This window comes from Aegilops tauschii, chromosome 4 (assembly GCF_002575655.3).
Source record: "Aegilops tauschii subsp. strangulata cultivar AL8/78 chromosome 4, Aet v6.0, whole genome shotgun sequence".
Taxonomy (NCBI): domain Eukaryota; kingdom Viridiplantae; phylum Streptophyta; class Magnoliopsida; order Poales; family Poaceae; genus Aegilops; species Aegilops tauschii.
Window position 1 is genome coordinate 475,580,089 of NC_053038.3, and position 17,334 is coordinate 475,597,422.

At 46.4% G+C, this 17,334-nt stretch overlaps 1 protein-coding gene across 1 annotated transcript; it reads left to right on the plus strand.

Annotated features, from left to right (window-relative positions):
• The first annotated feature begins 5,451 nt into the window (after positions 1–5,451).
• LOC109761369 (3-ketoacyl-CoA synthase 10) lies at positions 5,452–9,459 on the plus strand. The gene is made up of 2 exons (XM_020320185.4): positions 5,452–6,049; positions 7,918–9,459. Exons 1-2 carry the CDS (start codon positions 5,645–5,647, stop codon positions 9,133–9,135), a joined length of 1,623 nt encoding a protein of 540 aa, XP_020175774.1. The 5' UTR covers positions 5,452–5,644; the 3' UTR covers positions 9,136–9,459.
• The last annotated feature ends 7,875 nt before the right edge of the window (positions 9,460–17,334 follow it).

Genomic DNA, 17,334 nt, shown 5'->3' on the forward strand with positions numbered 1-17,334 from the left:
CTGCCTGCATCGAGTGATAATTCCGTGCTGATTAGTGTAGTTTTTCACTTTTAATGGTTGGCAGACACTAATGCTAAGTCTTCAATTGCACTTTTATTTCTTATTTTTCTACATTTCAACTTTATCCACGCTTGCAAAATATTCGCATACAGTTCTGTTCTGCTAGAGCGGAGCATAATACTTTGCTTTACTTTCCCCTCTGCAAAAAAGGGCAACTCGTTGTGCCCTTATACCTCCTAAAATTTACAGAAGGGACATTTGTTAATGTCCTTTGTTAATTGCAATTCTAATTGTTGGTAATGGTACACCGGTATCTCTTATGTGTCTCAGACAAGGCAAGCCCCTAAGCGTGTTCTTGACGGAGGCATATTATGGGACAGATTTTATTAGAAAGGCGCTGCTATTGCGGTGGAACGAGAAGGTCTTTAACTTACTGGTTATAAAGGACATAGGAAGAATAGTACAAAATGTTATGGATCGGCTGGTTCAGCAGACTATTTGTTTGGTGCTTGTGGATTGTGGTGGACTGGTGATGATGATGATGCTATATTGAATATAAAAAATGATGAGCCAGATGATGTCTTTGATGAGGGCACTCTTTCGGAGGATGCTGAGATGTATATAGGTTATAGTGGGTTTAAGTGATTATACAGCGTGAGTTAGTGAAATCCGGTTAGTAACCCAATATAAAGAACAATTTTCTGTTTTAGTCCTGGACATCAAGCCCTTAAGTGATTCTGATAATTATTTCAGAATTAGGGCTATGGTTGGTTTCTATCTTGATGCTTAGGTGTACATATTATATTCCCCTCGCTCATTACTTGGAGGCTTGGTGTTTGACATGCTGTCCCAAGCTTGAACACAGACTGGATATTTCAGGCTTGCAGTGATGATCTCTTATGCTGATCTACTTGTTCTGCTTTTTTCTTCGAAAAAGACCATTGTGGTGAATATTCCTCAGAACGTTGTGTACTGAAGATATGGCATTATCCAAGCAATCTACTGTGAAGCGAGCCCTGCCCTTTTCTGACTTCAGCAATCCAGGGATGGATTCAAAATTCTGGTATGTACTAAATATTTCTGTGTCAAGTAAGCAATTCTTAAACAATGTCTTCACACATCAGCAGTAAGAACATGTTAATTCAGTTTGCAAAATGAAATCTTCAATGACATTGTGATTTGCTTACACTACAATTGTATTGAGCAACAAGGCTATAGCAAATGGCACAGAAAAAATCTATATAGGGGGCAATAAAAGTTGAGACCACATTCTCGTGTACATGCATCATCTTCTCCTCATTTTGGGTGTTGAAACAACTTAACAGTTGATGTCAAGATCTTCCTCTTGAGCCAATAGTTCTAGTCAGTGTTGAGCTTGAGCTCAAATGTTCATTGGCGAATCCCAACTGTAGACTGAAACTCCATGTGTAATCTTTCTAAGCCTCATTATATGTAATCCATGTTGTTGTGGCTATGGTTTTGCCAGAGTTTATATGTTTTGTTAAGTGCACACTGCCTTGTTGGTAAGCAACAGCCTGTAATATTAGGTGTATTTCATGAGTTGTTTGGTCCCCTTGATTTGTTTCTGTTCTTCTGTTAATTGGTCTCTTGCACTGTACTCCCTCCGTAAATTAATATAAGAGCGTTTAGAATACTAAAGTAGTGATCTAAACGCTCTTATATTAGTTTACAGAGGGAGTACATTGTACTCCACTGTCCATCCCGTTACAGCGAGAAAGTCGTAAATAAAAGGGGAAATACATCACATATCAAAATTAGTTTTGCACTGCCTGTGTACAGTTTCAGCAATTTGGCTAAACCATGGTCATCTTTTGCGAGTTGTGATATGCCATCTCTCACACCGGCCAGCAAATCCTTCTCGATGCCAGACATGCCATGCTACTGTATTGGCCATCTCTGGCCCAAGCATGCATGTAGCTGAAAGGAATCTACTTACCTACCTATATGTGTCAAGATTAAGCAACACAAGTACTATTTCTCACAGCATCTGAAGTAATCCCTCTGTTCTTTGAAAAGTGTACATCCAACTTTGTTGGAAAGTCAAATATTTTTATGTTTGACCGTATTTGTACAATAACGCACCAACATTTATGCCATCAAATTAGTAGCATTAGATTGACGATAAAATATATTTTCATCATATACCTATTTTGTTTCACAAATATTGATAAATTTTTGCACAAACTCGGTCAAACATTGAGATAGTTTGACCCTCCAACAAAGTTGGAAGTACACTCTTTAAAGGACAGAGAGAGTAGTAGTGTAGAAAGAGGGAATACTGTGTATGTTTCTTTCTCATGTTTTTTTTTTCTTGTGGGTGGTTTCTTTCTCATTTTGGCTTCGGGATGGAAAAAGAACAGCTGTAGCATGTAGGAGTACATATCCAACTAATTTTGCTGATAAAAGTTACTCCTATATTATTGGCACCCTTGATAATAACAGATGTATTTCTAAACAGAGTCTTCACACATCAGCACTTTTGATCTGTAAAAAAAAATGCTAATTCGTTTTGCAAGAAGGAAATCTTGAATGAGTAGTGATCTCTCACATCCCAAATTTATTGACTAATAAGGCTATAACAGATGCCGTAGCAAAAATCTACGTGTGTGTGTGTGTTGGGGGCCGGGTACAGCTTTGCCAGAGTTGATTTGTTGTACCAAGTACACACAGTCTTGTTGGTCAGCAACAGCCTGTAAAACAATTAGCCGTATTTTAGGAGTTATTTGGTCCCCTCAGTTTGCGTTGTTCTGTTATCGAGCAAGTCGTAAGTTCTACACTATACATGGTATCGACCTTTTTGTTTTCCTTTTCTTGTTAGAATTAGAAAGAGGAGTACATGACACGCATATTGTTCACAGTTTCAGCAATTTGGCTAAAGTGTGGGTGCCTTTGAGTCATGGTATTGACTGGCATGTTCCGTTTCGTCTTCCCTCTATGATGATATGCCATCTCTCTCTCACACACAGTGACCAGATTTTTATTTTTATTCTTGTAGATGCCAACATGCCATGCTACTACTGTATTGGCCATCTCCTGCCCAAGCATGCTCGTTAATAAGTTGCTGAAGGTAGTACTGTTTTTGCCTCTGAAAAAGGGTGTACTGTTTTGTGCTGGATGTAGCTGAAAAGAATCCACTTACCTACCTATATATGTGTCAAAATTAAGCAACACAAGTACTGCCGTTTCTCATGCTAGCCTCAAGATGGAAAGAAGAACAGCTGTAGCATGTACATACAGATCCAACTGATTCTTGCTGATAATTTACACATTATTGGTGCCATTGATAAGCACCTATATCCCTGACAGAGTGTGTTGCCTTTGATTTTTTTTTTGTCAGGGAAAAATATCACCGCTCATCCACCGCCACCACCACTGGCTCTGGCTCTGTGTTGCTCCGAGAAAACATGCTCACATGGCGATCAGAGGGTCGGCTTAATGCGAGCACATGGGCCTAGTACGTGCACGGCCGGCCTCCCCCGGCACGTATTTATTTCCTGGATGGGTGCAACCATGAATGTTCTTACCGCACTGCACAAGGCAGATCTGCCCATCCAATCCATCCAACCGGCCATATCAGACGCGTATTCGGATGGCGCCATGACAAGGGCCAGTTCATCGGAACGCATGAGACCAGCGCGACATATCGTCGGCCAATTCCGATATTCTCGCCTTTGCTCGCTCAGGTTCCATGGATGTATGGGCTTATGGACATTTGCCACTTGAAAGATCGGTCAGTACATCATTTTCTCCATGGTTTCTTGTTGGAAGTTGGAGCAAGGAGAGGAGGTTCGTCTTCCATGGAGTACTTCCTCCTTTCCGGTTTATAGGGCTTATCTCAAAATCTTAGTTTTTTCATTTTATAAGGCTCACATCACAATTTCAGATTCCAAGATGCATTAAATAATTGCATGCAAGTATTAAGAGAAAATTGACCAATGCATGTACTTTGTGCATGCATGCATTGCAATTAATATATTGGTAAACATAAATTTTTGAGGAAAATAAAAGCATTAATTGGGTGTTTTTGCAAATTACGAAAAGTATTCCACCACTTATCATCTACCTTGGTTGGTAAGATTTTTGAATTGAGCCCTATAAACCGAAAAGGAGGGAGTAGTTTTACATACTAATACTAGTACATGATCTAGCAGTGGACCATCCGATCGCCAAGTCGTGATTCCTCCTCCTGCCATCAGTTAATAACGGGGGCTGGCTGGAAGCAGCTGCAGCCTGCAGGAGTGCAGGACACTTGCCGGAAAACGGCATTAGGAGGAGTGTCTGCGTCCGAAAATACCCAAAACCGTTCGTGCTAATCCCTTTTGGCGCCTCTTGATTGATTGGATCGTAGGCCGTGGACTGGTGGTCGAACTGACCGTGACAGGATTTCTTTTCGTTCAGTGCGTGATGGCGAAATGGGGGCGCAGATCATGGTCATGGGTTTATGAGAAAGGGAGAGGATCGAGTTTTCTAGTTATGTTTCCAAGTCCAGCTCCCAACGGCGCACACACACACAGATATGCATGCACTATACCACTAGCATGATCAATCAAAGGATTAAATGGAGAGCATTTTGGTGGCGAGAGAGTAGTTAGCCGTTGCTGGCCAGGTTCAGAGTTTCGTCGAAACTGTTGCTTTTGGTTTGAAAAATTGTACGCCGGCCTTGACCGTTTCAAAATTTGTGAATAATCGATTGGGCATGGGATGGGAATGCATTCTCGTGGACGTACGGGGACTAGTGAAGCTGCATGGGTTGGCGCCAGAAGGCTAGGCCTGGTTCGCTGACAATGGTGCTGCATGCATGCATGCAGGCAGCTACACTACACCTAATAAAGAGGCCGTCCATGAAATGAAATGAATCTGATCGGATGAGCCGGCCGGCCTCTTCATTCTGCCATCACGTTTCACGCAATTAATAACGTCCGGCTACAGCTAGCCCGCTGCGCAAATGCCAGATCCAATCCACTTCATCTTCATCCCAGTAGTACTTCCTCAAAACATTAAAAAAAATCGCCCCATAAACACTAAAATTAAAACTAATACAGTTTCCTATAAAACAGTAAAAAATGTAACTGGTAGAGCCAAATATATTCTGCTCTTTCAACGGCCAAAAACTTTTTCTGGTGTCACAGCACAGGCAGACTCCAAATGCGAAACGCATGCAGCTGAAGTGTGCCACACACAAGAAAGCAATCACCTTGCACATTTTTCTCCCCGGAGCCGTTGCCCTTGCACATGGTGTCTCAAAAGCTACTTGGCTTTGCGCCCCGGGACAGCATGTCAGCCTCAGAGCAAGAGAGAGAGAGAGAGAGAGAGAGAGAGAGAGAGAGAGATATCATGTGTGTGTCCATGACCACTTGACCATGCATGCATGAACGAGTCTGAACACCGAGCACCATGCCCCCAAGCAACCAAGCTTCTCTTGCCTGGCTTGGCTTGTGCTCCCTAATGGCATTAACTGCCACCCAACAACCCGCCCACCCACCATCTCCTCCCCAACCCCAACCCCAGCCCCAGCAGCAACGCAACGCCACCATCCCTAGCTATATCTAAACACTGAGCACTCCCATTCCCTCTCACCCTCATCACCACCGCCCACCACCAGTCCCGCCCGCCCCCAGCTGCCATGGCGCGGGAGGAGCTGTCGACGGAGATCGTGAACCGCGGCGTGGAGCCGTCGGGCCCGGACGCCGGGTCGCCGACCTTCTCGGTGCGCGTGCGCCGCCGGCTGCCCGACTTTTTGCAGTCGGTGAACCTCAAGTACGTGCGGCTCGGGTACCACTACCTGCTGAGCCACGGCGTGTACCTGGCCACCATCCCGGTGATCGTGCTGGTGTGCGGCGCCGAGGTGGGCAGCCTCAGCCGCGACGAGCTGTGGCGCAAGGTGTGGGACGAGGCCACCTACGACCTCGCCACCGTGCTCGCCTTCCTCGCCGTCCTCGCCTTCACCATCTCCGTCTACATCATGTCCCGCCCCAGGCCCATCTACCTCATCGACTTCGCCACCTACAAGCCCGCCGACGAACTCAAGGTAGTAAGCTCATCCTAATCCATCTCCTCATGCTTACTCTGCTTAGGTAATTTTCTTCTTCTTTTCGAAACCCTGCTTAGTTAATTGCATGGAGTAGATCACTATATGTGCATGCAAGCATATGTCATAGTCAAAGTACTAGTACATGCTAATGTCGATCTGGATCGTGTGCAAGAATATGCATCACAAATGAACTGAATTTTTGGCAGGATTTTTCTTTTTCCTGATTAATTCCACACACGTACATATGCAATGTTGAATCGTTGATGGCATTTTATATGTAACAAATAAGTTGAGACGGAGCTGCCACAAAAGTTGCTGGATCCGCTAAAAAGAAGTTACTTGATCCAGATCAAATAAATGTTTGGGAGTAGATATGGGTATGTCGTGAGTTTCTTGGGCGATTCTCGTGAAGTCGACATGCATAATTTGCACAAGTCACGTTTTGGCGCACACGAATTTTGCGTGAGACATAGGTCCAACCCTCCGGAATTCCTTCGCGTACTAGTCTAGCTATCTTCTGAACTGGACCTCGCTAGTTAGCATGAATGGGAAAACCATGCCCCGAAATACTTTATTTAGCTTCTTTTTTATACGCGTATTGTAGAAGAAATACTTGGTCTTCAGCTTCTTTTTTATATGCAGCTGTGATAATCAAACAAAGTAAAATGCTACGGGTAGAAATATTTTGACAACCCAGTGTTCAAAAGATGGCTAACACGGCGCTACTAATCAGGCTCTAAATAACGATGCAAACACATAAAAAAACATCCAGACCAGATTAGGCAGAGTTTCATGTAAATCTATAACTCGAAGGCAATTAAACCGTGCTGCCCTCAAGTTAACTCATAGAAAGTTACTGTCATGTTTGGTAAAGTAGATAAACCAAACTGACCAACAAAGTACGTATACAAGTAGCTACGTGATTGAATGCGACATCTCTTTCAACTTTTCTGTTAGGCAACTACTCTTCCACACATTGTTATACTCCTACGGTTATGTATATACCAGAAGGGAGTATGGCCAGTGGTTCAGTGAGAGATTGGGTTCATACTACGGCTCAAGCAAACGAAATTTACTCCCATGATCCATCGATCCCAAATGCCAGAGGAGTAATGTGAGGGTTATGGGTATGCCCTCGCCAGTACCCGTACCTGCCCCTGTCTCTCCATTAATACGCTCCTAGTAGTTCTGGCCAGCTGCCACCAATCAGGCTACTAGCTATCAATGTTGCATTAACTTTGTAATCTACAGTCTACATAGTGTAGTGGGACGATGGAGTCAGTCAGCGTACGGTATTGGACAAGATCCCTTTCTTTAAAAAAAAAAGCGTACGGTATTGGAGACCGTAGATGGCAGGGCATTTTGTAAACACGCCCCTCACATACTGATGAATTATCCTCTAGCCCGGCAGCTGATTAGGCGCATCGTCCTCTGGGCCGGGCCCTCTGTGAGTGAGTGAGTGGGGCCGGCCCGGAAGTTATGACGACGGATGGATCGCCGTCGAGCAGGTAGAGGGAGGTTTCGGCTGGGGTACGTCGGCCGGTCATCCAATACGGTTGGCAGATCCCGCGCGCACACACGCACAATTAATGACCCGTCCACGAAACCTAGCTTCTTATTTCTTCTGATGAAAATGAAAGAAAATGTTTTAGAAATTATCGATGTAGACAAAGGCAAAGTTAGGGAAAAGAAATAGTACTGGTGAATGTCATGAGATCACCATGACCTAGTTAAACTCCTAATTTTAGTAACGTCAAGCAATCCACCGGAGTAAAAAACATCAACCAAGCAAGCATGCATGCATGCATGCAAATTGTTCGTACTGCCGAAAGGGGTGAAAATGTAATGGCGTTTGCTGATTGCAGGTGTCCAAGGCGGAGTTCATCGACCTGGCGCGCAAGTCGGGCAAGTTCGACGAGGAGAGCCTGGCGTTCCAGGCGCGGCTGCTGGCCAAGTCCGGCATCGGGGACGAGTCCTACATGCCGCGCTGCGTCTTCCAGCCCGACGCCAACTGCGCCACCATGAAGGAGGGCCGCGCCGAGGCCTCCGCCGCCATGTTCGCCGCGCTCGACGAGCTCTTCGACAAGTGCCGCGTCCGCCCCAAGGACGTCGGCGTCCTCGTTGTCAACTGCAGCCTCTTCAACCCCACCCCCTCCCTCTCCGCCATGATCGTCAACCACTACAAGATGCGCGGCAACATCCTCAGCTACAACCTGGGGGGCATGGGCTGCAGCGCGGGGGTCATCTCCATCGACCTCGCCCGCGACATGCTCCAGGCCAGCGGCGCCGGGCTCGCCGTCGTGGTGAGCACCGAGGCCGTGTCGTTCACCTGGTACGCCGGGAAGCGCCGCTCCATGCTCATCCCCAACGCCTTCTTCCGCGCGGGCGCGGCCGCCGTGCTGCTGTCCAACCGCCGCAGGGACTTCCGCCGCGCCAAGTACCAGCTGGAGCACGTGGTGCGCACGCACAAGGGCGCCGACGACCGCGCCTTCCGCTCCGTGTACCAGGAGGAGGACGAGCAGCGGATCAAGGGCCTGTCCATCAGCCGCGACCTGGTGGAGGTCGGCGGCCACGCGCTCAAGACCAACATCACCACCCTCGGCCCGCTGGTGCTCCCCTTCTCGGAGCAGCTGCTCTTCTTCGCCGGCGTGCTGTTCCGCCACCTCTACCCGTCCAAGACGTCCACCCCGCCGCCGCCGGCCGCCAACGGGGACACCTCGGCCGCCGCGCCCTACATCCCGGACTTCAAGCGCGCGTTCGAGCACTTCTGCATGCACGCCGCCAGCCGCGACGTGCTGGAGCACCTGCAGCGCAACCTGGGCCTCCGCGACGCCGACCTGGAGGCCTCCCGCGCCGCGCTGCACCGCTTCGGCAACACCTCCAGCAGCAGCATCTGGTACGAGCTGGCCTACCTGGAGGCCAAGGGCCGCGTCCGCCGCGGTGACCGCGTGTGGCAGCTCGCCTTCGGCTCCGGCTTCAAGTGCAACAGCGCCGTGTGGCGCGCCGTCCGCCGCGTGCGCCGCCCGTCCAGGAGCCCGTGGCTGGACTGCGTCGACCAGTACCCGGCGCGCATGGACGCCTGAGTCCCGATCGAGGGAGCGAAGCAGGCGCACGTGCTAATAATTAAGCGAGGTAAAGGAACACGTCCTGCGTCGTCGCACCCGCGTGGGTAAGTGCAGGCTAATGGAAATGATGCTATCGATTTGCATGTAACTGCATGCAGTGCCGCTGGTTTAAGGTTTGAGCTTTGGTTAATTTGTGCTGGTGTTGTAGCGGTTATCTATTATTATTAAGGGGTTTAATCATAGACTACGTACCATAATGCGCAAGTGTATGTGCGCGCTCTTGTGAAACTTATGTGAACTTGATTATCTACGTGCAATTTCATTACTTTGGACTTTGGACAACTGTTATCTATGTGCAACTTCATAACTTTGGACTTTTTTATATAAGTTGGGTGTTTCTTATATGGATGAAATACTCCTATGTAAATCATCTTCTTCCTCCGTCCCATAATGTAGGAACGTCTTACATTATGGATGAAAGGAGTATATTGAAATATAAAGAATGAGAGACTTGCTAGGCACAACCAAGCCAGCCACGTCGCCCTTGCCTCGCCATGAATAGTACGAGGGGGCAGCGCGGCGAGAGCGGGCAGCGGCAGGGAAAAAAAAGAGGAAAATATCTCCCCCCTCTTCCCCTCCCTCATGGCCGCCTCGTCTCCTCCACGCCGCCGCCGCCGCCATCGCCTCCCTCCTGGCCGCCTCATCTCCTCCATCTCCTCCTCCCTTGCCTGCACTGCTACTCCTCCACCCTCACTTCTTCCTCCTCCTCGCCTTCCCATCGCTCCCGCGCAGGTCGCCATGCGGCAGGGGTGGGATCGGGTGAAAAATAGTGCCGCCACTCCTTCTCTCCCCTCCAGCGTCGCTCATCTCTGCCTTCTCCCGCGCGCCCTCCCCCTCGCCGCCGCCACGACCTCTCCCGCCGCTCATATCCACCTCCTCCCGCTTGCCCTTTCGCTTCCCTTGCCGCCGCCACGACCCATATCCTCTGAGCATGACGCCTCCTCTTCCCACTCCCGCCCCGCCTTCGTCCTAGCGGACACCTCCTCCTCTCCTCTCCCTTGCCGCCTTCCCACCTCTCCTTGTCTCCTCGCGGCGGAAGGGATAGACGCCGGCCCCCTCGCGGCGGCCACCTCTCTTCGTCTCCTCCCAGGTTCTCGATCTGGAGTGGAAGGGAGCCTTGGCTCGTTCTTATCTCTGTCAGGCAGGTGAGCTCCTACTTCCTCCCCCTGTCTCCCTTTGATTTTGTGATGGCGTTGTACTGTGTGTTTGTGTTGTTGCTTTGTCAGCTATGGCTACTACTTGTGCTACTAGATGTGTGTGCTGCTGGTTCACAAAACGGTGGGACACCATTTCACCTCACACCTTCTCCCATTCCAGATCTGAAAGTATTTTGATTCAGTTTCCTCTATATGTTTTCCCAATTGAATCAGGTCTTGGTATAACCAAGAGGGGATTGAGGCACATAATGAGGTCAGCAGGCTTTGTTCTACAGTTTTCTGCTAGGTAGTAGAGCTCTAAATTCTATATAACTCTTCGTGTTGACGAATACATCATTCTGAATTCTTCTCATGGAAGTTCCATAAAGGCCATAATTATTCAATTTAGCGTACTACTTCGGATGTAAAATTTGATTGGCTGGCCAACCACACCACAAGATGAATATTAACATGAAATTTTGTATAAGCAACTTTCCACATTATTTGGATGCACTTTCTGCAGATAATATTTCTGGAGACAATATTTAATAATCGAAACACAATTGAAAGGAATGTACGCCTGAAATTCAGCAAAGCCCTGTTTATGCTGACCAGTTAGAAACCAACTCCCTCAAAATTCGCCCTGTACTAGAAATATAGTATTCATAGTCTTATTTCTGTGTAAAATTTTGTAGGACGGATTATGAAGCTGGATTGCAGGACTTCCTTTGAACGTTTGACAAATTATGAAAAGGTCTCAATGCTCAACAAGTTATATTATGTTCAGTGAGTTGCATGACGACAATGTTAGAATCCTTACCATTTAAACTTCTGTATGCATGAACAGCTGAACACTCGATACAATAATTTAGTCTTATCCGGTTAACACTAAAGGAAATATGCCCTAGAGGCAATAATAAAATTGTTATTTATATTTCCTTATATCATGATAAATGTTTATTATTCATGCTAGAATTGTATTAACCGGAAACTTAGTACATGTGTGAATACATAGACAAACAGAGTGTCCCTAGTATGCCTCTACTTGACTAGCTTGTTTATCAAAGATGGTTATGTTTCCTAGCCATAGACATGTGTTGTCATTTGATGAACGGGACCACATCATTAGAGAATGATGTGATGGACAAGACCCATCCGTTAGCTTAGCACTATGATCGTTTAGTTTATTGCTATTGCTTTCTTCATGACTTATACATGTTCCTCTGACTATGAGATTATGCAACTCCCGAATACCGGAGGAACACTTAGTGTGCTATCAAACGTCACAACATAACTGGGTGATTATAAAGATGCTCTATAGGTGTCTCCGATGGTGTTTGTTGAGTTGGCATAGATCGAGATTATGATTTGTCACTCTGATTGTCGGAGAGGTATCTCTGGGCCCTCTCGGTAATGCACATCACAATAAGCCTTGCAAGCAATGTGACTAATGAGTTAGTTGCGGGATGATGCATTACGAAACGAGTAAATAGACTTGACGGTAACGAGATTAAACTAGGTATGTTGATACCGACGATCGAATCTCGGGCAAGTAACATACCGATGACAAAGGGAACAACGTATGTTGTTGTGCGGTTTGACCGTTAAAGATCTTCATAGAATATGTAGGACCCAATATGAGCATCTAGGTTCCGCTATTGGTTATTGACCGGAGAGGTGTCTCGGTCATGTCTACATAGTTCTCGAACCCGTAGGGTCCGCACGCTTAATGTTCGATGACGATTCGTATTATAAGTTTATGTGATTTGATGTACCGAAGGTTGTTCGGAGTCCCAGATGAGATCACAGACGTAACGAGGAGTCTCGAAATGGTCGAGACATAAAGATTCATATATTGGAAGGTTACATTCGGACACCGGAATGGTTCGGGTCGTTTCAGATAAGTTTCGGAGTACCGGGGGTTACCGGACCCCCCCCCGGGAAGTTATTGGGCCTTATGGGCCTAGTGGTGGAAGAGAGGGGGCAGGCCAAGGAGTGATGCGCCCCCCTAGCCCAAACCGAATTGGACTAGGGCTAGGGGGCCCGGCCCCCCTTTCCTTTTCTCCTCCTCCTCCTTCCCCCCTTCTCCTTGTGGAAGTAGGAAGGGGGGGGGGGCGAATCCTACTTGGAGTAGGACCCCCCCTTGGGCGCGCCTCCCCTTGGTCGGCCTCCTCCTCCCTCCCTCCTTTATATACGTGGGAGGGGGGCACCCCATAGATACACAAGTTGATCTTTAGCTGTGTGCGGTGCCCCCCTCCACAGTTTTACACCTCGGTCATATCATCGTAGTGCTTAGGCGAAGCCCTGCGCCGGTAACTTCATCATCGCCGTCACCATGCCGTCATGTTGACAAAAAATCTCCCTCGGCCTCAACTGGATCAAGAGTTCGAGGGACGTCACCGAGCTGAACGTGTGCAGATCGCAAAGGTGTCGTGCGTTCGGTACTTGGATCAGTTGGATCACGAAGACGTTCGACTACATCAACCGCGTTACTAAACGCTTCCGCTTTTGGTCTACGAGGGTACGTGGACACACTCTCCCTGCTCGTTGCTATGCTTCTCCTAGGTAGATCTTGCGTGATCGTAGGATTTTTTTTGAAATGCTACGTTCCCCAACAAACATAGTGTTAGTTAAGAACCCATGATAAGAACAATTACTTTCTGTTGAATTACTGGGCTAAATATGTTCCTTATTTTGCAATTACCAGGTTCAAAAGCTCATGAATGCTAATTCAACCGAGGTTGATTGGGAGCGTTCCTTCTATTTGAATTTAGTCGCTCAGACGTCATATACTGCCACGATGGCGTTGTGCAGGTATGTTTCTGTGGCACTTCTGCTGAGATCTTACAAGCTTTGTATGCTCTGGACAATTAGCTATAACTGCATAAGAACAACTAGAAACCTTTTCGGGTGATCTATTGAGGTGTCACGCTTGTGTGCGAAACACTAGAGTAGAGAAATATATCCAGGAGGCACCATTGTATAGAAGAGGCATAATAACGGTGGCGCAGAGTGCGTGTTTGTTCAGCGTGGATGTGGCCGTGTGATAAGCTATAGGTTGTTGAAAGAGCTAGTGATCGACTAGAGGGGGGTGAATAGGCGATTTTTATGAAAGTCTTCAAAACATGGGAGTTTCGAAGACAAACAATAAAAATGAACCTATTGACATGCAGCGGAAGGTAGACTACACTAGGAAAGCCATAGTCTAGTATTCAATGAAGTGAAAGCACGAAGACTATTAGCAGCTAGGCAGTATGGATCAGGATGGAAGATAGTATGAAGCCAATCAGAACAAGTGGTCACGTAGTGAAGTCAAACAGATAAAGCAAGCAGACAATGACTTCACGAAGACAAACTGTAAGTAAAGAGAAAGAAGAGATAGAACCAGTAGCTTGGAGAGGACAGTGATTTGTTGGACCAGTTCCAGTTGCTGTGACAACTATACGTCTGGTTAGGGAGGCTGAGATTTAACTCAGAAGACCGCGTCTTCACCTTATTCCCCTTGAGCCAAGATCACTTAGTCCTCACCCAATCGCTCTGGTAAGTCTTCAAGGTAGACTTCCAAACCTTCACAGACTTCTATCACCGGCAATCCACAATGACTCTTGGATGCTCAGAACGCGATGCCTAACCGCCTGGAGGATTCATAGTCCTCCAGTGTAACAAGTCTTCAGATCACGCGGACAGGAAGACTTCAGTGATGCCAAATACTCTTTGGGCTCTGGGTGTTTTGGGCTTTGTCCTCGCAAGGATCTCTCTCTCAAATGCTTCGAAGGTGGGTTGCTCTCAAACGACAAAAGTCGTGCACTAACTCTGAGCAGCCACCAATTTATGTGTAAGGGGTGGGCTATTTATAGCCAGGAGGCAACCCGACCTAATTTGTCCGAAATGACCCTGGGTCACTAAGGAACTGACACGTGTTCCAACGGTCAGATTTCAAACACACGCGGCAGCTTAACTTGGGCTACAAGTAAAGCTGACTCATCCAGCTCTGGATAAGATTTGCTCTCATTGTCTTCGCTCGAAGACATAGGATTTAGTTGAGCATCACTTCAGTCACTCTGACTTTGTTCACTTGGACCCCACTTAATAGTACGGTGGTTCCTATGACTCAACAAAGAAGAAAAGGAAACTACGAAACAACTATGTCTTCACGCTCCAAAGTCTTCATGCGATGTCTTCTCATGTCATAGTCTTCCATGTGAATATCTTCACAGACCACCATTGTCTTCAATGTCTTCACACATTTTTAGGGGTCATCTCCGGTAGGTAAACCGAATCAATGAGGGACTACTACCTGTGTTATCCTGCAATTCTCACAAACACATTAGTCCCTCAGCCAGGTTTGTCGTCAATACTCCAAAACCAACTAGGGGTGGCACTAGATGCACTTACAATCTCCCCCTTTTTGGTGATTGATGACAAACTGGTTGAAGTTTTCAACGGGGATAAAAGTATGTGAAATTGTAAGGATTGAGATATTGTCTTCATAAGTAGCAAAAAGGCTCCCCCTGAAGATGTGCATATAAGTATTTTGCTCTGGAATGCAAATGCACATGGCAGGTTGTACTTGTGGAGATCCTCTTCAATTTGAGGTAGAAGCATAGAAGAGGTTAGGGTCCGATCACATTCACTTAGATCAAAAGATTCAAGCAAGAAGACATAGCTATAAGTGAATGCTGTAGAGGACAGAACACAGTATATGTATATATCTGAGTAAGACCAAATCAACATCGTGAAGATAATCATGAAATCAAATCAAAGTTGAAGACAAATCAAATGCAAAGACTTTGCAATTGTAACGCCAAGATAAACACTTCAAACAAAAGTTTGGTGGTGGCATTACCCACCGTATAGGAAGTATTAGACCCAGACATGGCGCACAATTATCGCGGCGCTTCGAAGTCAAATTCCGCATTAATGTATTCACACTCAGAGTGTAAGTCTTCATGGATTGAAGATATACGTTACTTTGTGTGTTGCACATCTAAGTCATCAATATGCATAAATGTTAGGATGTGTGTCGAATCATAGGACATTTGAGGATTCCAAGATATTTAGCTCACACCTCAACTTGCAAAACCTTTTCTCATCCAAGGGCTTTGTGAAGATATCTGCCAATTGCTCTTCAGTGTTGACGTGAATGATATCAATATCTTCCTTCATGACATGATCTCTGAGAAAGTGATGACGAATTTCAATGTGCTTTGTCTTCGAGTGTTGAACTGAGTTGTTGGCAATCTTGATGGCGCTTTCATTGTCGCAGTAGAGTGGCTATGGCACCCCGGCTCAGAGCGACCGGTTTACCATGCATTGCCAGCCCAGAGACCCTGTCTTCTGGCAACACACAACATCTTGGTACAGAAAACAACCGCTTTATTGAAGCTAGCGGATCAAAGTTTATATTACAACAGGTGTCGAGGCCAAGCGGCACACACGGTGCGGCTGAACAATATGTACATTATTTAGTGAACATAAAGGGGCCTCGATCACAACAACTACGCGACAGTGGAACAACGTCGTAGCGGAAACTCCATAGCACAGGGACACCGATGTGGACACGATCTAGACTCGAACAGCACTCCTTTCCAATGGAACTTCCCTGAAATCTGGCATGCAAGCCAGGTCAGTACATTGAATGTACTTGCAAGCTCACAACAAGCATAAACATAATGACAAACAATATCATGATAATTAACCAATTATTAGTAATGCAACAATGTAACCAACATGCTGTGATCACGCTCTTATGGGAACAGTCCCTCGGACTAGCTTACCAACGGTGATCGCTTCTGGGTCACAAACGTACCAACCACATGATCTCAGCTATGGATACCTCGTGATCATTCTGGCGATCACAACCACGACCAATATTTGGTCTCAAACAGTGATCCTTCCGGCGATCACAACCACGACCAATATTTGGTCTCAAACAGTGATCCTTCCGGCGATCACAACCACGACCAACACTTGGTCTAAACCAACAGGATGACCTTCCCGCCATCCTAATCAGTGCAAAGTTCATGACTTAGTGTGCAAGATTAATTAAATGTTGACCCATGGTGTGACCTACTTTCGAGGTGTCCGTAACCGTGGACTCGGCTATCGATAGATTAATACACTCTGCAGAGGTAGCGCACTGTACCCACACCACGGAACCCATGGCCTCGTACTCCCATTCGGGTGGACCAACGGCATTCCGACGAAACCCCTCCATTGCCATGACACTCTCTCGGCCACTCCGACCCACTCCCAACTGGGCTAGTCCTTGGTGGCCCCGTGTCTACCAAAGACACAACGACCACCGTCGTGGCCAAAACATAAACGTCCCTCACGGGGACCGGTACGAAAATCTCAACAACGGGCACACAAGGTTATGTCTCCTTACCGGGCCAGGGTACCGCACGCCCATAACCTTCCCTCGTTGGAGGCACCGACCAGAGGCATGACAACGGACCGAATAAAGGCCTTCTCATAAAGGCAAATGTGGTTGCACTGGGAAAACTCGATTCAGTGGCACCATGACCCGGTCAACGATGTATTCAAGTTGTGTTATTATCAGGTTCAACTTAAATTGAAAATAACCGGTGTCATAGCATGCCATGAAATGCAACACTAACATATGCATCACATATTAACGGAAATGACCGAGTCAACTAACTCCACACTAACCATAAACATCAACAACTCCTCATACTTTTCTGGTTAGGATTAAACCTCACATTAAACAGAATCTTTTCTAACAAATTGTATCATTTTTCTCATGCAAGAAAATAACTCCAATTAATTACTTATATCTATAACCATATTATTTCTATTATAGCAAGATTTTATTCTAGTTTCTTTACCAACTAAGTTAGCTACAAACTTTCTGTAAATCAAGCATATTAACTTAAACAAGCACTTAACAGAATATAAATAACATAATAGTTAGTTATATGCATGGATTAAATCATTCATTCAAGTGGAAAAATAAAAAATATTGCAGTGGCATCATGAAAATGTTGCTGTGGCTTGCCTT